The 21301-nt window shown below is 44.2% G+C and overlaps 1 protein-coding gene across 5 annotated transcripts in view; it reads right to left on the reverse strand.

The window, feature by feature from the left end:
- Positions 1-21301, reverse strand: part of acsl6 (acyl-CoA synthetase long chain family member 6) — a 73907-nt gene that overhangs the window by 46324 nt on the left and 6282 nt on the right. Inside the window, exon 1 of one of the 5 annotated variants that reach the window (XM_079507879.1) lies at positions 16136-16600. The exons of 2 other annotated variants lie outside the window; for them this stretch is intronic. In XM_079507879.1, the coding sequence (XP_079364005.1) occupies positions 16136-16181 (46 nt within the window). In that variant the 5' untranslated portion in view covers positions 16182-16600. Of the gene's footprint in view, positions 1-12227; positions 12294-15341; positions 15449-16135; positions 16601-21301 lie in introns of those variants that run through there. 2 more of the 5 variants (XM_079507882.1, XM_079507883.1) reach the window with 2 other exon arrangements.

Below are 21301 nucleotides of genomic sequence, written 5' to 3' on the forward strand. Positions count from 1 at the left end.
TACAGCAGTACTGACTCCACTGTGAGGGTCCATGTCTCAGCCCCATACAGCAGTACTGACTGCACTGTGAGGGTCCATGTCTCAGCCCCATACAGCAGTACTGACTCCACTGTGAGGGTCCATGTCTCAGCCCCATACAGCAGTACTGACTCCACTGTGAGGGTCCATGTCTCAGCCCCATACAGCAGTACTGACTGCACTGTAGCTATGAACAGCCGCCTCTTGAGGTCTTCTCCAATGTCTGATTTCCACACTCTCCTCATCCCATGGCGCATACCGTGTTTTGTTGCAACTCTAGGGACAACAAGTAGGCCAGCCCCAGATGACCTAAGGGGGCCTATATGCCCTATGGACAATCCACTGACTTCCATATTCAGATCATTAGTGTAACCTTAAGCACGCATGCACACATGCACGCACACAGATACATGCATCTATTATTACATTTGAGAGAATTCCACGCCCACAATGCAAAAAGCTTTGTGTGCAGTTCATGCCTGTGCACGCCTGTGCTTTCTGGCCGTGATATGTCACTGACTTAACCTCTGCGTTTTGGTGGGTGTGCGACTACTGGCAAATCGCAGCGGGCCTTTCCTACAAGCAGCAGTCTCTCGCTTCGTGTTGAAAGTGAAAGTGTAAAAGAGCCCTTTTCTGTGTTGCATCAAACAAGGGAAATGTACCCAGCACGAACAACACACGATCAGTGGCCAAAGAGACATCACGAGCGCCCACACAACCTGCACAGCACGAACAACACACGATCAGTGGCCAAAGATAAATTGCTGTCTGCCTTCGTTTATAAATGTATGCTTTGTGTGTGTCTCTCACTCGGATCGCACTGCGACACGTCGGTTTCCAGCGTTAGTTTGTTCCGCCCCTCTATGTCCAGAAAAGCATATGGTTCTTTCAGGCTGTGCCTCTTACAGGTCAAGGTCAACTTTATCCATTCACTATTTTGTAGTGAATGGATCTGAATGGCTAATAGCTCTGCGTCTTTATCCAAAGTCCAAAGCTGCTACATTCACACACTAGACCGTCACCATTACAACATTTAAGTTGACAATTAATTCATACAAAATAATTGCGAGTAACGATTTAATTGTGAATTTGGCATTGAACATTGATTGGAACATACAAATAACAATAAATGTTCTGTTTGGCCTTTTAGGCTTTGCAATCCAAGGTTGCACGGGGTAGAATAGATTTGACAAATCACTTACTGAAGATACAAAGAAATGCTGACATACTAAATTTTAAACTTTTAAAAGAAGTTACAGTACAACGTGCCACAAACTGACACGTTGTAAGCTTGCAGATCAGCTGATTTTTTTATATTTGAAAAGGTGTGGACATTTTTCGACATGGAAACGATTATGCAAAACAATTGTGATTGTCTCAAGAAATTGCGATTAGACGATTTTGTAATCATTTTGACAGGCCTATCACACACACATTCACACAGACGATGGAGGAAACCGTTGCAAGGTGCTTATCATGAGCAGGTTAGGTGTCTTGCTCAAGGACACTTCGACACAGAGCCAGGAAAAGCTGGGAATGGAATGGAACCGGGAACCTGCAGTTCCTAGACAAACAGTCGACCACTCTACCTCCTGAACCACCACTCTACCTCCCCATGTAGCAAAATTGCCCAGCAGACAGGAGACAGCTAAATCGCATATCTGACAGCACATCAAAATGTCATGCTATTCACTTCATCATTATTATTATGATTATGATCTTTATTCATATTATGATTGCAGTACCATACTTTTATAGCGGTGAAGCTTTCCTAATTAAATCAAATAGACACTATTGACATCAAGTAGACCTTGATGAAAATGACTGTCAGGTTTATACGAGATTAATAAATCCTCCTTGTTAGTCTATGCATATACCCGGATATGCACGCAGCCCAACTAGACTTACATCCCATAGCAAAAAGAATGCTAATAACACGTAAAATCTTACATTTGGGAAAAGTGGAAAATCAGCTTTGTCAGTCCCTGCATAATAATGCCAATGGTCAATGCCCATGTGCAATTACAAAATAATTGACCAACACACTGATACTGCCCATGTAACTGAATACGGTAAATGTCCTCATCTGCCAATTAGTTGCTATAACACTACTGTGGGTTCTTGCTGACACAATTAATGAGAGCGTTTTGTAATTAAAACTTCTGCACATAAACAACAACACAGGTTTATAATATCAGTGTGCAAAGTCTATAGTATAAAGCTCAGCCTTGCTCGTCCCACTGCTTGCTAGTGTATTGAAATCAGTCCTTAATAAGCAGAAGGGAGTTCCAACCGCGCCTCTAGCCCCTTGCAGGCCAGTCTGGTGCATCTCAGAGGTAGCCTGGCTAATAAGCCAGACCGAATCAGCCGTTGGCAAAAACAATTGCCTGCCGGCGGTGATTTGAGTCTGGCTTATTAGCCAGGCTAGCTCAGAGGCAGGACAGGTTACAGGAGAAAAGGATGCACTGTCTGGAGCAACTCCAGACAGTTTAAGCCCCTATTTTAACATCAGGGTGCAAGTTAAAAAAGCGATGTTTCAGTTACATCCCCATAAGTCCTTTATAACTTTGCACAGTGCCAGAGCCAGCTCTCTTGTGTGATATGTGTGAGTATAGCCCGGAGACCAGATCCAGCATAATGGTCACACATACACAGTTTTAATATTTGCCTCCCGTTCACTAACATTCTATGCAAGGGGAGGGGAGAGGAGCTTCTGGTGGCAAAGCAAATTCGCACCACCTGCCTCATGTGGAGTTTAACTTTGGTGAACATTGTTGCGGGTATTTGGCCTTGGCAGGTGTCTGCCACTCCCCTGCATCCGTACACATTTGCATCAAAAATGTTGCAATCAACGCATGTCAAGGCGTCAAACACCTGCTTTTCCCGGGTTGTGGGCAGTGCTAGTTTTCTGGTATGTTACGTAGTTCATTTGACTTATGGATGGTTGGCTTACGAAAAGAAAACTATAAGCGAAATGGCTGCCAAGAGGGGTCAAAGTTCAACAATGTTGAGCTAGTATAAAACTGCTTTTTGGTGATTATTGAAACCCCTTCATTGATTCCAAACAGGCTGTGTTGTTCGGTTATTCTGCATGTGTATCTTTGAGTGTGTCACGCGTGTGTGCACTCAAATGCTTTAAATAATCGGCTGTGTGTGTGTGTGTGTGTGTGTGTGTGTGTGTGTGTGTGTGTGTGCGCGCACGTGCAAGCACTTTGTGTACTAAATGCATGTTAACCACTTAAACCCTATAAACATTATTGACCGGGGTCCCCCAGGGCCCTCCCTACAACTAATATTAGGCCCCTTAACCGTAAACCTTTTTTCCCGCTACACTAATGTCCTTGTCGAACATAGCTGATCTACAAGCTCACAACTGCACTACTTTGACAACGGGTACAATAGATACATAGCTGGAGGATGTGCCTTTCCAGCAGCCATCGCCCGATATGCTCATTGCATTGCGCAGTGAAAATTACACCCGCAAGCTCTCAACACATCTTTCTCATACAATATTTGTCATACAACAAAGCAGAGGGCTTAAGCCCTGTATAAGAAGTCCTATAAAATAGCAAAAGTCACACCCGTGTGAAGTGAGGGGTGCTCTTATCATCATACTTCATCTCATTCTGGCCAATTACCATTTGCGTCCTTACTTTTCCATTTTCACTTTTATCTTCAATGTTTGTGTTCACACAAACACAGAAAGCTGGGCATAGGAGGGGCTAGCGCCCCCCAAAAATAATATTTTAAGCGGTACAAGTATTCTATCTATCAAGTATCACGTAATGTCTGACATCGCTCTACCAGCCACTTATATACAACAGGTGTCCCCAGTGGCACAATCGTTATGCGATAACCTATGGCACATCTCCCACCCAATCACGCCGGCCAATCACAATTTGTGTCTTCACTTTTCTGTTTTTGAGGGGCGCCAGCCCCTCCTATATACAGCTTTTGTCCCCACACGTCTCATATTTGCCATTGACAATGAAAGGAGAAATTAGGTCATATGTCCGTCAAATATGACGTAAATTTGTGGCAACACAAACATTAAATGCCATTGACAATGAAGGGAAAAGGGACCACTAGGCCAGCGGGCGCCCCGCGTCTTCACTTTTATGTCCTCACTTTTGTAGGACAAAGGTTGTAATGGGTGGGAGTTACTGTAGGCCTAGTAGTTGCTGCCACGTTGATTAACTTTGATCATCTTCAGACCGAGCACATTTAGCCGACTAAGCTCTGACCAAAAGCAGACATTTTGCATTTTTGGCACGCAAGCCATGCCACAGATGAGCCTACCTCACAATTTCAATGTTTACAAAACACAGATTTAAAATAAATGCTGTAAAATAATGTCACCTTTTTTTTAATAAACATAGTCCTTCTTTTTCTTTGACTGACAATCAAAATGGCAGAGTAGTCTTGCTGTGTCATCCTCTGTTGCACAGTGGGGCAGCAGCCATTCTCTATGGGGGGTGCCAGCGTCCAGTGTCCTGTTGTAAATTCATTGTTCGATAGTAACCTGACTTACTTTCCTCTCTCTCTCTCTCTCTCTCTCTCTCTCTCTCTCTCCGTGTCTTGTGAAGGAGTCTCACTCACTTTTCCATACAACGGAATATAAATTAAGCATTAAGGGTTGTGAGGGTTGTGAGAGTGGTGAATGATGTAAAGGTTGGGGAGAGACATTTGATAAACAACGAACACTGAAGGCCTAAATCCATCCAAATTCACAGGGCATCATATTCAACACGCGTCAACATGTTTACAGAACGTTATCGTTTATCAGTCACACACACACACACACACACACACACACACACACACACACACACACACACACACACACACACACACACACCACACACACACAGGTCTTTAAGTGCACAAGGACTGTTGCTACAGCTGAGATGAGAACAGCATGTCAGCACAGCAGCATCCCGCGATGACCCACAGCACCACCGCACGAGAACGGCACCAATGACCTCGCTCACTCCCCCCTGCACGGCAAAATCCTCAGTGCTAATTTCATTCGGAGAGTGGATTGTCACTCTCTGTCACTCTCTTGCATTCCATCCATTTTTCCAATCCAATTCATTTTCACACTACGGGGCTTTGCAGTGCAGGCAAGTGAAGTTACGTTTTTCTTTACTGTCCCTGTATTGGAACCTTTTCATTTACAATAGTAATTTGGCAGACACTGCAGAGTGCACAGAGTGATTTGCAAGTGCAAAATCTGAGTAAATGGCATGAACCCTAGTTAACAAACGACTGGTCTCATAAATAGATTGCAGAGAGAACAATGCAGTGCTTCAAAGGCACTAGGATACTGTCTAAACAATCACACTGTGTCCATGTTTGTTCATATTTCAGACCAGAGTACTTTGTGGGGTCCAGTCTGGAGCTGTGTAGATGGAAGTCCATATTTGGACGAACCTGACATCATATTTGATGAGGTGAGATACCATACAGCTTGAGAGAGAGAAACCAAATCCCGTGAAGTGATGGCGATACTGTGTGATTCTGAGATGAGGGAGATTCAGCAATTGGCCGTAGATGTAACCCTGGACCCTGATACAGCACAATGTGAACTCATCCCGTCTGAGGATGGAAAACAAGTTAGTCATGGAAACGTATGGAAGAATCGGCCAAACAACCAAGAGAGATTCTCATATTGTCTATGCGTCTTAGGAAAGCAAAGCTTCTCCTCAGGAAGGTTTTACTATGAGGTTCGGGTTGAAGGGAAGACTGCCTGGACAATAGTAGTGGTCAGAGAGTCCATCAACAGGAAGGGATCAATCTATCCGAGTCCCAAATACGGTTGCTGGACTATACGGTTGAGGAATGGAAATGAGTACAAGGCTAAAGCTGACCCTGCTGTCCTCCTCCCTGTAAGAGAGGAACTCCAGAAAGTGGGAGTGTTCGTGGATTATGAGGAGGGTCGGGTCTCCTTTTATGATGTGGAATCGTGGATGATAGAGTATATCTCTACTCTTTCACTGGCTACACCTTCACTGATATACTCTACCCATACTTCAATCCTGGTGACAACCGTAATGGTACAAACTCTGCTCCTCTGACCATCTCTCCTGTCAATCACACTGATAATGAGGGCTAATCTGCATTTACAAGAGAATGTGTGAATTACACAGTACAAGGACCGGCCTACTTGGGGCCATGCATGTCGGGAATGATGCAAGTCGTTCCATTTATTTTGACTCAAAGCACAAATGTGCTCAGCCAAACCACGAAGCCGACGGGTTTGGGGTTGACCAATCAGGGAAGCCAATGCATACAATCTCCCGAGCACACTGAGAAATGTCTCTTTCTCAGACCTGCAGGCTGACAGATACAGATATTTGTGGTTTCCAAGAAACCGTTGGTCCGTCTGCATTGCCAGTTGTCACTGCACACCTCAGGCTCATGAGACACTCCCAGGTTTGAGACGGTTCGGTCTCAAACCTGGGAGTGTCCCCTCGGGGGGGTCGCCAAATTATTTTAGGGGGTCCCCAAATTATTTTCAAAAAAAAATAAAAAATAAAATAAGATTCTTTTTTTTTTTTTTCACGATTTTTCAAAAATAGCAGACCTACAAGCTCGTAGCGCGCCACTCGGTGTGCGCTATGAGCTTGTAGATCTGCTATTTTTCAATAGCTAAATTGTAGCAGTCAATTTATATTGGGGTTCGGGAGGGGGCGGGGCGGGGGTCCCGAGACATTGCCAGTTGTCACTGCACACCTCAGGCTCATGAGACACTCCCAGGTTTGAGACGGTTCGGTCGGACGCTTTCCGAGTTACACATTTCACATTTCTGTGTGACACACATACAGAGATTCTGCGAATTAAGAGTACAGATAACTCTTTGACTACCAGTGTGCATCACAAAAAATTGTGACATCTCTTCCACAAACTGTACGTTCATTGGGTTGTATTAGTTCCAATTGAACTGCTTTAGTTCAACAGACATTTACTGCTTCTACTTACTGTATGAATGTACATTCTGTATATCCCGGTTGCTATTTTGTATTCTTATATTCTGTATGGTCTATTCTGTATATACCGGTGGTTCTCAAAGTGGCGTCCGGGGACCCCCAGGGGGTCCTTAGGGGGGTTCCAGGGGGTCCAGAGGAAAATGGGGGAAAAAATAACAAAAATAACATGTAACACTTTATCCGTTTATATATTGGCTCTGTTGGCCTCGAGATCCTCCAAGAGGAAGTTACTAATGTTGCTCTGGAGAGGGAAGTCTGGAGCTCTCTGATGGAGCCATTGCCCCCGCGACCTGACTACAGATAAGCGGTTGAAGATGGATGGATGGATGGATGTTGGCTCTTCAAAAATAGCAGATCTACAAGGTCACTGCGAGCTTGCACATCTGCTATTTTTTAAATCTTTTGAAAAAATATCAAACAGGCTATTTTTAGATTAAAAAAACAACAACAATCTTCTCTTCTGGTGGTCTCTGGCACAGATGCGGCCAAATGCATATCAATTTGGGTGGTCCTTGACATGAAAAGGTTTGAGAACTACTGCTGTATACACATCAGTAACCCAGTTAAGTTCCATTTCCAACTAAATTGTTTTCTAGTCTATGGTCATTCTCTACACCAATGTCTTGCTGCTGTATATTGATGCCGTTTTTATGCACGCCAATAAGGTTATTTAAACAACTCAAACTTTAAACACTTTACACTTTATTATTAGTATACCCAAGTTGTATAACTAATCAACTATATTACTTACTTAACGTGTTATGCCTTAGTTTTTATTACGTTTACTAATTATTAGGAATGTTAGCACAGTGTGGCTATTTCACTTCAAATACAGTATGACCTTGTGACAAATACGACCTCTTTGAAACTGAGTCCAAATGACTTTTACGATGCCCCAGTACAAAGGTTTTTGTTCAGTGTACTAGTTCAGGGGTTCTCAACCCGTGGGTCGCGACCCCTCGGGGGGTCGCCAAATTATTTTAGGGGGTCCCCAAATTATTTTCAAAAAAAAATAAAAAATAAAATAAGATTATTATTATTATTTTTTTAATTTCACGATTTTTCAAAAATAGCAGACCTACAAGCTCGTAGCGCGCCACTCGGTGGCGCGCTATGAGCTTGTAGATCTGCTATTTTTCAATAGCTAAATTGTAGCAGTCAATTTATATTGGGGGTCGGGAGGGGGCGGGGCGGGGGTCCCGAGACATTGCCAAAGCATTTCCGGGGGTCCCCGGCCAAAAACGTTGAGAACCCCTGTACTAGTTCAAACACTCATCAAAAACACTCTTCATAGTCATACTGTAGTTCCTTTGCATTAGGACATTTTGATGAGGCACTTTCATTTGCAGCAAAGTTTTGGTTAACAATTTAGATTTGTGCGATTGATTTGATGATTTTATTTATACTTATAGTATACATAGTAAGTAGAATGTAGAGAGACCAGAAGCCAAGGTGTGGCAGATCACCCTGCCACTGACACATTTAACAGCTTTTAGTATGTTTTCCTGTGTTCTCCCATAAATTGTTATGTATAAATAAGACAGATGTTACACTTAAGTGACATGACAGGAGTCAGTTTAAAAAAATGTAACATTGTAAAAAGGTACATACTTTTTGCAATAAGTTATTTTCTTTAATTATAATATATATATTATATAGTAACGAGAGGGAGGCTATGAAGGGGAATGTCACCTAACACAGGTCTGAAGCTGGAATTGAACTAGAAACCTTGTTAGTATGTGGTTTAAGCATTGCCAGGTTAAAAATCTGCACAAAGATTGCATCTCAAATGTCCTTTCACCTTGCATCACATTATTGTTTTGAGATTTTACAAGCATTTCAAAACCTTATCGATTCTATTTCACACTGATAAAGTATCCTTAGAGACCAATAAAAATCGCCATGACCGGCTATATTTCGAGTCATCCTGGCAGGGTATTGACTAAAGTTTTCGACCAGCAATAATGACGTCTCAGCAGTATTTCATTGACTATGAAATTGCCTCTGTGTAAGGATATTGTCCAGACATTAAACTTGGGATGTTGTCTGTGAGATAACTGGCTGAGCCATGGCCAGTACAGCCATATACTATATATTGGTATTATTGGAGTTCTCAGTATCAGTATCAGAAAGTATGCAGCCAATGTGTTCCGATTTTTAACCACTTTCAACGTGAAGTCCAAAGTATTCAGCATAAAAAATGAAAATAAAATGTATCTACGAGCTTGTAGATCGCCTATTTTGTATCATTTCTGAGTAGGGCTGTGGTAAGTGTGGTTCAATAAAATGAAGTTCAGTTTACGTGTATACATATGTTCTGACGTAGAAACTTCAACTTTCAAACAGATTTAAAACATTATGCTGTTCTGACAAAATATCAGTCAAAACATTGGTAACTAGAAAAAGTGCCCTTCTGGGCACAGGTCTCCACCAGGAGGATAGGAGTGTGTGTGTGCAAAATGTTTAGGAGTAATATAAACATGTTTTTTTGTTTGTTTGTTTCTTGCAACAATTTTCTTCATTTTGTTGAGGAAATGCAGAGCCAGATCACTGAGGCCTAGTTCACACCTACACAACAAATGTTCGGTCCGTGTGTGATGTCTGATTGCTATTTGATTGCTGCTCCAATTCATTTTCAATGGGAGTCACATGGTTTGACCAAACATTTTTGTTTGATGAGGGGGGAGCAATCAGCGATCAAACACAAATGTTTGATCAAACCATGTGACTCCCATTGAAAAAGCATTGTGGTGCCCCAAAAAAAAAAAAAAACGACCAAACATTGCTTGATTGGTGTTTGGTACGTGTGAATGAGGCCTCATAGCATCTCTGAGGATATAATTCTGGATGAGCAGGACATACATAACGGGCTACTCCTGAAAACTTTGGAAGGCAATCTTAGCTAATCAGTGTAGAATCTGAGAAATCCAACAGGCTCATCTTGATCACATGACTACAGAGATCATGTGTACCGATTTGCGTGAGATTTGGTTGAAATCTGTGCGACTAACATAAACAATGTGTTTTGCAGAAATCGGCCTCATGGTGGCGCTATAACCGGCAAATGTGGAGGGATGTAGGGAAAATGTTTTTCCATGGCCTCTAGGGAGTGCACATACATAAGTTGTCGATGCAGTTACAGGTAAAAACAGGAATTGGCCTGTTATAGCGCCACCGTGAGGCTGATTTGTGAAAAGGCATGTCGTCCTCGGCCTAGTGGAAATGTGCGTGTATAATTTCATGGAAATTGGACACTGTGTTTGTGATTTGCGGCATTTTGTTCGAAACGGACCAATCATGTGAGCTTTGGAAGCCAATCTTAGCCCATCAGGATGGAAGATGGGAAATTGTGCAGATCTGTGTTGATCACATGACTATGGAGATAGTGTATACCGAATTGTGTGATGTATGGATAAAATGTGTATGAGTTATCTACAAAAATGTGTTTTGCCTAAATCGGCCTCATGGTGGCGCTATAACAGGCCGTTGAGGAATATTTGGGGCAGATGTTCGTCGTTGGCATCCAGGGAGTGTGTGTGCAAAGTTTGGCATGGATCGGGCCAACGGTGCCGGAGAATAGCTGATAGCGGACGGACGGAAGGACGGACAGACGGAAGGAAGGACACACACACACACGGACGGAGTGCAAAACATACTCTCTCCCCATGCCTTCGGCCTGGTGGAGACAATAATAATGGACTTGGACTGTGCAAAATCGGGATCAGCATCAGATGCCAAACGCTGGCACTGGTCAGGCTTTACAGCAGACACTGTCTCTGTGACTGATCTGTGCTGTCTCACTCTATCATGCTTTTCCAACCTAAGAGAAACAGACGCATATATCAGCTAAACTTTAGGCACAACTCCATATCTGCAGTGGCCTTTGGCTAGCTAGCGGGCACATCAATCTGTGGGGAAAAAACAGCACTACAATAGAACGAATAGAATCTTTGTCATGAACACAATTATTATCACCATCACGATAAAAAAAAATCTATTACGGCCTAATCTTTGAATTGACATTGCAATTGTGTGTTTGTATTATGTGCACCGTCACATAATGAGCTTCATTTAACACAGAGAGCGCTAAATTAAACTCAGACTTTTACTGTATATAGGGAAACGCTCAGAAGGACAACAGATGCTCTTGAATTGGACAGCAAAGATGACGAATGGAGTGGGATCAACGACAAACGTAGAGGTCGATAGTGAATCATTAATAGCGGGGTGGGATCGTCAGGCCTCTCACAGAAGTAAATGTGTTTAGAAATGCGATAAAGAGGACGTCTAACCACCCACAATGCATTAAAATGGAAAGTGCTTCTGAGGGCTCGGTTTCTTGTCTCCCGGAGGGACGGCTTGTAAAATGTCACAAATGTAATGCCACTGAAACCCCAGCGCCTCTCGGGGACAGGGAGCTGCGTTCTGTGCACAGGACAAGCCAGACTTCCTGTGTCCTCAGTGACTCGAGTTGAGGGCGACCCGCGTCATGCACCACACGGCCCGCTGGTCCCGCCCCCTCTCCCCATCTGCGGAGCGTCAGCGGCGATTAGACCTGCCTGGAGATTACAGGCCTATTAGCCCACAGAGGCGGATGGCCAAGAGTAACCTCCCTCTCCATGCCACTTCCTCTCTCTATTTAAAGACATCCTGAGTGCGCTTTCTCTTGCTCGTTTTCTTTCTCCTCACCTGTTTTGTCATGGGAGCAAAGACTTGATATCACATGTATCAAATGTAGGTTCTTGTTATTCTGTCTCACAAAGCCCTTTGTATCCCCCTCTTCTTTTGACCTCTTTATTTTTTTGTCACTAACATTGAGGTTAAATATGCCACACACAAAAAGTAGGTTAACTGACACCGCTACAGTGTGACAATGGAAAGCAGTGATGATGAAAGGTTCATACATCGTATTGCCAATGGAGAGAGAGAGAGAGAGAGAGAGAGAGAGAGAGAGACAGAGGGGGGAAAAAAACAAGAGAGATGCAATGAAAGGGAGAGCGGAACATGTGAAAACATATTGCGAGAATTAGAGAGAGCAGAGCCGAAAGCGAGAAGTGCAAGTAGCGAGGAGGAGGAAGTGCACCAGCGAGATGCAGTCTGCGAACACTCTGCAGTGTTGGGGCCAATACAGCAGAGCAGCAGCTGTGGGCAAGCCAGTGGAGGAGGAAGGCATGCTACTATATATACGGGACATGCTAGCAAGCACCGGTTAGCACTTACGAGGAGTCGGAGGCAGCCAGCTGGGAGCCGGTGTGGTGGTGGTGGCGTGTGTCTGTATTGTCTAGGGGGGGAGCCTCAGGCGGTTATCACATGCACCCTGGGAGAACCGGTGATTATACCTTCTTATATATACTGCCACTGGCGAGATTACAGCCGAGGCGAGCGAGGGAGACGAGCCGCGGCCTCTTTTCTACCTCACAGGCCTCCGTATCACACCACCCTCGGCTCAGCAGACGCTGTACGCTTTACCCCCTCCCTCCCTCCCTCCCTCCCTCTCTCTATCCCCCTCCCTTTCGCTCTATCCCCCCCGTATCTCTTGATTGCCCTCCTCCTCCCCCCCTTGTAAACCCAGTGTCATCTCATCTCATCCACCGCTAAAAGATGCACAGGTCTCTCAGCTTACACTATAATGGACACACACACACACACACACACACACACACACACACACACACACACACACACACACACACACACACACACACACACACACACACACACACACACACACACACACACACACACACACACACACACACACACACACACACACACACACACACACACACACACACACCGCAAATGCAGTATAGCTGGAACGACATACCTGGTCGCATTCATGTTTACAAGTGTACACCCACAGAACATATGCAAATTATGGCTGCTGGTGATTTGTATAATGAACCACACACACACAATATATGATGGCAATTTTATAAATGGCCTTTTGTTTTTGCCAATTTTAACCGCCTGAGTTACACACAGTTGTGTGCAAAAGCACACACGTACGCGCACTCACGCACGCACAAACGCACGCACACACACACACGCACACGCAGCTCTGAATGCCCCTCCTAGATACATTTGACTGTTAAAAAAGGGATTGTGGTCAGACTTCATCCTGCTGCTGTCAAGTGGGGGCCTTGTCAAAATGTCAGCTTTCGGGAAAGTGGGAGGAAAATGCCGTATTAATTTATTAAACTGTCAACAGTGATTTCTTTTTTCAATGCTATAATTATACATAGGGATTTGAATTGGGGAATGTATTACGGAGGGCCGTGCGACTCCCATCCCCATCCACGACACTGTGCAGGTTTACTACACAGTACAGCCTGTTCTCAGAAGAGTGACCTAAAGAAAACCACTTGAACATGTGATGTGCATCAGAAGAGGCAGAATCACCGTTTCAGCACTTTGCCTTAATAAGTCAACAGAGCTCAATAGAGCACAGCAAAGGAATGAGAAGTGAGAACACGTTGCATGCTGAAACAGCTCAGAGCCACTGAGTCACTAGTGGAGAAACAAAAGAGATGGATGTCATGTGTTATGTGAGTGCACACACTGTGAGGCCATTATCATTGATTATATGTGTATTGAGATCGACTGGTGAAAAGACCTGATGTCAACATAATGCCTTCTTAATATCTTAACCACTTGAACCACAGCATCCGCACTGCCTTATATAAGGCCAAAGTGCAGTAACTACTGTATACATGTAGAAGAAGTGGCCGATAATGGGTTTAAAAGTGTTATAACTGGTCAACCAAATGAGATATCGGCAAAAGAGTGATATTAAATTGTAAATTATGTTCTTGAGGTAATTGGTTATCCCCCAAAATCACAAAGGATGATTTGACCATTGGTATACACAAATAAGTCTGTGTGTGTCCAACACACTTTGGCTTTGTAGGGCAGCATATTTGGGGGGGGGGGGGGGGGGGGGGGGAATTAGCCAAATATAGACGATCTACAAACTCACAAGATCACAAGTTGTGTGTGGCTATTTTTGCGGAGACACTTCGGTGTGTAGAGGGAAAGAACACAGCCAACTCAGTTTAATTTCTCTAAATCTAGAGGGTCAACGTGGTTAATACTGACAGCTACAGTATTGTCCTTGCTTGGCATCCATGATATGGGCATCCAAATGTACTTTAAATTAGTTGAGTAATTTTCAATAATGGGGTTAGCATCTCTGTCCTAATGATTGAAAACACCTTTGAATAGATTGCCTGGCCACAGCAACAACCCTCCCATTCACATATTGTCAACATGATTGGGTGTCAGGTAACTCAATCGACAATCATCTTCAGCATTGTCTGTCTGACACTTAAATTATTTTTTTCAGGAGTACAAGCTGTTCTTATTTAAGAATGGGTCAGCAGCTGAAGTATCGTGTGTGTGTGTGTGTGTGTGTGTGTGTGTGTGTGTGTGTGTGTGTGTGTGTGTGTGTGTGTGTGTGTGTGTGTGTGTGTGTGTGTGTGTGTGTGTGAACTTCTAACGAGGGTCTTTGCGACTGTCCTTTGTATTAATTATTAAGGAGGAAAAGGAATAAGTTTACAGGTCTGTGTGCATGGTGCAGTAGGCCACACCAGATGGTGATTAAAATGCATTATTCATAGTGAGGTGTGGCGTGGTGAGGTCCGGGGAATGACTAGCTGAATGTTGAGCGCTACTGCTAGCACATGTCCTTATGGTGGGGGGGGGGGTGTCCCACTGTTAAATCACTTTGATTAAATTAATATAGAATACAAATTCACAACTATTATGTACATGTATAAAACGGCACATCAGGGCACATTCATATGTCTGGTTGTTAAAAAAATAAAAATGGGTTTATAAACACAGAGGAATTTGCTTCAGGGAAAAGATGGAGGATGGGGATGATGAACATGCTGTGGCTTGCCGGTAGGCCGGAATGATTTCAGCACCCTTCTCCCCTGGACAGTTCCCACCAATCACCAACGGCCTTTGCATCGCTCCCGCGGCCGATTGGTAGGAGCCGACCCCTTTAAACCAATCAGCATATGAGAAGAATAATAGAGGCCGTCCCTCCTCCTCCTCGTCTCCACCAGTGTAGCATGATGGAGGACAGAATATTGTTAGCCATATCCACCGGCAAACCAAGACTATAGTGTATAGTCCTGGCTGCTATCTGGCCTTGATGCTGGAACGTTTATACTAGTGTAGGCTACATTTCAAATCAAGCTAAAGGCTTAAAGCCTCCGCAGCATGGTGTTCTCTTTTTTTTTGGCAAGCGACACCGTCGCGTCATTGGCAAGACATGCGTGTACATATTTTTTTTTTTACGTGCGTCCGGTTCGGTTTCATACGCACAATGTCACACGACCTTAGCAGAATAGCAGCTGGCCCAGCCGACACACAGCACTTTATCCTGTTGGGCTTAGAATGGCATTGGCAACGCGGCCCACCGTGGTTTCCCCCACCAGCATTAATCCTCTATTTCCACGAGGAGGAAAATAATAGCATTGATCTGCCAAGAAATAGAACCATATGTTTATTACAGTTCCCAGACAGCACATTGCACAGCACATGCCTTTATGCGAAAGCAAAAAAAAAAAATAGGTTTGGGGGAGGCAGTATATCAAATAGCCTATCCCTAGCTTATGGAAAGAAAATGTAGGCTACATTGCACTAGAGTCCAAGTATAGCAGGTTAGCAGACGCGGCTGCCCACCACTGTTATTTCATTATTATTGTTATTGTCATTATCATTATTATTATTATCATGCCATATTGTTGAAACTATGTTGGGCTCAGCAGGCTACACGTGCATCGTGTATTAAATTAAAGAATGTCACCGGTCGCCGGTGTGTCCACGTAACCCAACCGCAATCCAGCAGGCAACGTGTCAATTTTGAGCAATCTGCCAAAACCTAATGCAGCCTAGTGGAATGGCCGCAGCCAATTCACTGATGCTACGAAATAATAACAATAATCCAACGGTCTGTATAGGAAACAAGAAGCCGGCAATGGATGGATGAATGAATGAATGCGCCTCGTCCACAGCCCTATATGCGAGACTGTAGCTTAGGTGACATCACCAAGGAGACCGAGGCGTTGAAAACGGAGCGAGGAGGGGATAAAAGGGGCATTTTGTTCAGAACTCACCTAATATAATCCAGAGCGACCCAGACACCAGAACGAAGGCGAGCATGTCTTTCTTCTCATTGAGTCTGTGTCTGCGTGTCTGTCGCAGCGCACAACACCGCGGTCCTTTTTCTATCAGTCAAAACTGCAGCATCGACTCTGCAGCAGCAGCAGCAGCAGCTCGCCGACGAGTTTGGGAGTGGGATGGAGATTATAAGGAAGAGCAGCGACAATATATCTGAGACCATCCACAGCGGGAGAGATTTGCTGTGCTCAGTCACACACACACACTCGCACACACATGTACACACACGACGTCCAACCGCTTCACAGTCACGCGCTGCTATAGCTTTGCATGAACAAAACAAATGTACATGTCGTGTGTGTCGCCTATAGAAATAGTTTCCAACGGCGTTTTAGAAGCAGCAGCCTGAGCCAGCAGCGTCGCTTGGTGATCCGTCCACTCCTGACTCCTGAGTCCACCTGCACCTGGTCCTGGTGGGTGGGTGTCTGTGGAGCCGCGTAATGGAGACGGTCTCACACTAGCACAGGTTGGATGGACGGGGGATGGTGCACGGACGGAGGGAGCCATGAAGGTTACCACCAGAGGGAATTATATGGACGCTGCATATTTTAAAACGTCTCATCGCTAGCAAATCCCGAGGGTTCATTTAACTCTTGAGAGTGTATACATGTAACCAATTGACCCATATAGCCCCATAGGAGGCTCCATTTGGTTATATTCGTAGTCTCAGTTGCCAACATTATGGATACATTTACATGTGTGATATTTGACTGTGATATAACACAAGGTGGGCTATGAGGTTTTGTTTATTTTTTAAATCTATCAATCCGCCACTATAGTGGCCGTTTTCGGTATAACGGTAGCTTACAAATAGGCCTACGTAGCCTAGCATATAGATGCAATTCTGGGTCAGGGGTCTCTCAAATAATTCTAATAACTACAAACAACAGCATTAAGTGTCTTGTTGTTGGGGTCACCGCCGCAGAAATATGAGTGTGTACTGTAGGCTACATTTTAGACCATGCACGGCAGCATCATTCTGCAGCTAAAGTGAAGTCCCATCAGAAGGGCAGCATACAGCTCTGACACACAGTAACCTCGCACCACTGTCACGTGGTGCCGTAAGACACTCCCACTGAACTAACTTAACCTTGAGAAACGCGCGTCTCTCCCTCTCTCTCTCTCTCTCTCTCTCTCAATACGTAGTGCAAAAGCGTGACGTACGCAACGGAGCACATATGACAACACGCACCTTCCCATTGACTGCAGTATTTATCTAACCAATCAATCTAGGCTATAGGCTACTAGCACGACGTTCATTTAAAATAACATACACCCCTCCCCAAAAACCTGTCCTCTCTCATGTGTGTCAGTGAGTATACTATGGAAACCTCTTGGTGTGTTAATTGCCTTATTTGTGGTGCCGTCACGTGACTGACCTGACCTTATCAAGTGGGGTCGTGGTCAGTCAGGACGTCCCATCTGTCACCTTCCCTCCAGTGCCCGCAGCAGTCATGCCCTCATCCTCCTCCTCCTCCACCATCCATGGCCATGCCCGTCTGTCTGTCTCGCCCTCCTCCTGCCAAGCCCGGGACACACGGTAAACAAATGAGACTGCGGCTGGCAGCAGCAGGATGGAAACGTGAGTATAAAGATGGCTGTCATGGTGCAGAGACTGAGAGGCAGTGGTTGTCATTTTGCCAAAGTGGGGGGTCCAGGCTAAACCAGAGGACTCATCATGGGCACTTGAGATAATTGAATTAGGCCAGCGTTCGTTTGTTCTCTTTCTTTCTTTCTTTCTTTCTTTCTTTCTAATGAACTGAGCACTTGAGAGAACTGCTGGGTTTAGTTACAATTAAAATTATACATAGTAGGCCTAGCTAACTGTAATTGTGTTAGAAAAATCACACCTGTGTGAACTGAGTGGTGCAAGGTCTTATATAGACTGATCAGCTGTGGTCTGACGTAATGTCAGTGACCATAGCAACCATGCTCATTTTTTTGGACACGTAAACTAACAAAGCCAGTTGTTGGAGTGGTTTGCACCACTCAAAAAAACACTCATGTGAAGGCCGTCTCACTCCTTTGGTATTTATTGTGACCGAAGGTCGCAGTTTACTATGAAAACCTGCATCTCCTGTCAGTCGGTCGGTTGGTTGATCGGTCATGCCTTCATATATGGTCATGCCTCATGACATCACGCTTCCATATATGGTCACACCTCTTGCCATCACGCCTCCATATATGGTCACGCCTCGTGACATCACGCCTCGTGACATGTCACGCCACCATATATGGCCGTCTCCATATATGAAGATCACGACACTGACCTCATCAAACCCTGGAGAAGACTGGATCATCACCTAGATCTGCATATATGGAGCATATCTACGTACATCTGACCTCAAACCCTTAGATCTCCATATATGGAGCTGACCTGTTCTGACATTCCATATGTTGATCCCTCCCCACCCGTCCTTCCTCTTCGATGTCTCCCTTTTGACTGATACCTGTCCATTCAAACTCTAGACGGGCCTGCCTGCCCGGCAGCCGGCGAAAACTAGAGTTCTCAACAGGCCCTAAAATTGCACGCAAGCTTCTCGTCCTCAGGGCGTCTTTATTGTACCACATGAAGTTACATGACATTTACTGCTGTAAACAAACATTAAAAGTCCATAGACTTTGGCTGCCTTTTTTGTTGTTTTTAAGTGCTCTAAACAAACATTAAAGGTCCATAGACTTGGCTGCCATATGATGTAATTTCAAAAGCAAAAAAGGAGTTATCAAAACTGTGTACATGCAAGTGTCCAGTTGATTATTAATTACCTCACCAACTACTGCTAAACTGGGTCAGTAACACATCCCAGAAATTAGAATTATTGGCAGAAGACTATACTGGGGAAGCAGTGGTGGTTCTACAATGGAGGCCCAAATGAGCCTCGTCTCCCACTGACTGACAAGAGAGAGGATAGAAAGAAATCACACCCGTGTGAAGTGAGGGGCGTTCTTATCATTATAGACCACCAGCAGCGGCCTTCTTCCCAGACTCAGGCACCTCGGCTGCTCCAGCAGACCTGTCTGCTATACATGTCATGAACCGGCAGCTAAGCCCAAACTACACCATTTGCATTTATCGAAGTGGATTTAGATCCACCACGTCAAATCTAGTAAGACGCATGAGCAGAGTGATGGACATCAAGAAGCAGTCAACTACCAGCTGACAAACTTTGAAGGGATTAATGTTGGATTATTAATCGACCTCAACCGGGATCACATATTTTTTGTTGCCCAGAATTGTTATTGCTGGCAATAGTGCTGCCATACAAAGATTTTGCGAAAAATAAACAACCTTACGTCGTACAGGAAGTGGCAGCCATGGCATTACATCACAAACCTTTCTCCTCACATAACACAGTGTTTTGCAATATCATTATGATCTGAATCAATATTTTCGCTTTTTATGTATCAAAAATTGCATGGTTTGATGACTGGTGCAATTACTTAATACGTGCGACGATGGAGTATGCAACCGCAATTATTCCTACCAGAATGGCCTGCATAATTTACTCACCAAAGACTACATTTACCCATATTTGGATTCAAATGGGTTCCTGTGTAACAGTTTAACAACCGCAAACAGTCAGTTGACTCAGTGACACAGACATTCGTTTTGAACTGGGAAGGACTAATGGTAACTGGTAAATAAAAGTAAAATTTTCCCATTTGAAAAGATGCTGTGTCAACATCTACATTTTTCTAAAAATTGCAGATCTACAAGCCCACAACACGTCAAATCGCAATATGCTGTGAGCTTGTAGCTATTTCTGAATGAAAAATAGTGTTTGGGTTAGGTGACTGGAACCCCCTCAAAGACCCCGGGGGGTCCCTGGGCTCCAGTTTGGGAGTGCTCAGGCTCAAGTCTTGTACCCTGACAGTGGTACATGCCGACATTGAGATTTCTGAACTCCCCTCGAGCAAAGGCACCAAAACCGTTATAACTTCATCATCCTACCGTTGTGTCACTGTTGTTGATTTTGGCAAAAGTTATTTTTTGTAGTAGTATTAATTAGTAGTATGTATTAATTCGGTCTAAATGATATTTCTAATGATGTTAGCACACATGTAGCAGTTTGGGGTGAAGTGTCTCACTCAGGGACACTGCATTTCAACACAAAGCGAGAGGGTACACTAGTCATTTTCAGACTACTGGCCGGCTGCCGATCTCACTTTCTGGTTGTTACTGGGAGCTCCAGCCCATAGCTCAGATAGAAAGTAAATGAACGGGACTCAACTGTTCCGGCAGACCTGCTCTACCAGAGACCACGACCTCTCTAATAAATTGCATAGGTGTAGGCCTATGTGTGAGACTATCCAGACATACAGTACTCGTTGCCTTAAGAAATTGGCCAAAAAGGGGGAGTCGTCCTTCATACCATGATGACAAATAAATGATATTGAGACAGAAAGAGAAGCAGTCGATAATAACAAGATACACACAATGCTAATGAGGAAGACAGGAATGTAACTAGCAAAACTGCATAATAATGATGACATATAATACAGTTGGGTGATTACAGGTTCAGTGGGAGATCTGGTCATAAATCACAGGATCCCAGATCTGTCACCTGAATGTCAGAGTATAAAATAGCCTACTGTACTGTGCAGTTGCAGATATTGACATTGTTTACATAGATGTGATTAATTACAGTAAGTATGGTGTATGCATGTATAATGGTGGTGCAATGCAGGGGTGTTAACTTGGTTAAAATGCAGTTGTAAAACACAGAAATAAGAGCAAAATATAGCTGCAAGCAGCGATAAGGCGGGACCAAGAAAGAAGACAATACGCAATAAGAACAACATGCACAAATAAGACTGACGAGCTGAGTTGTCGGTACCGGGGTTTGAACACACAACCTTGTGGACTGAAGGTGGGAGCTCTGCTGACTGAGCTACACAGAGACAATCAGTTACTATATTGTAAACAGCAAAACCATTCAGTGATTTGGTAACAAGAATGTGTGTCCTCATTTTGGGCATGTCTTTATCCATTACTACAGTGTGTTTTCACACACAGTTAAAGTGTGTGTGTGTGTGTGTGTGTGTGTGCGTGCGTGCGTGCGTGCGTGCGTGCGTGCGTGCGTGCGTGCGTGCGTGCGTGC

Source organism: Electrona antarctica, assembly GCF_951216825.1.
Source record: "Electrona antarctica genome assembly, chromosome: 8".
Classification (NCBI taxonomy): Eukaryota; Metazoa; Chordata; class Actinopteri; order Myctophiformes; family Myctophidae; genus Electrona; species Electrona antarctica.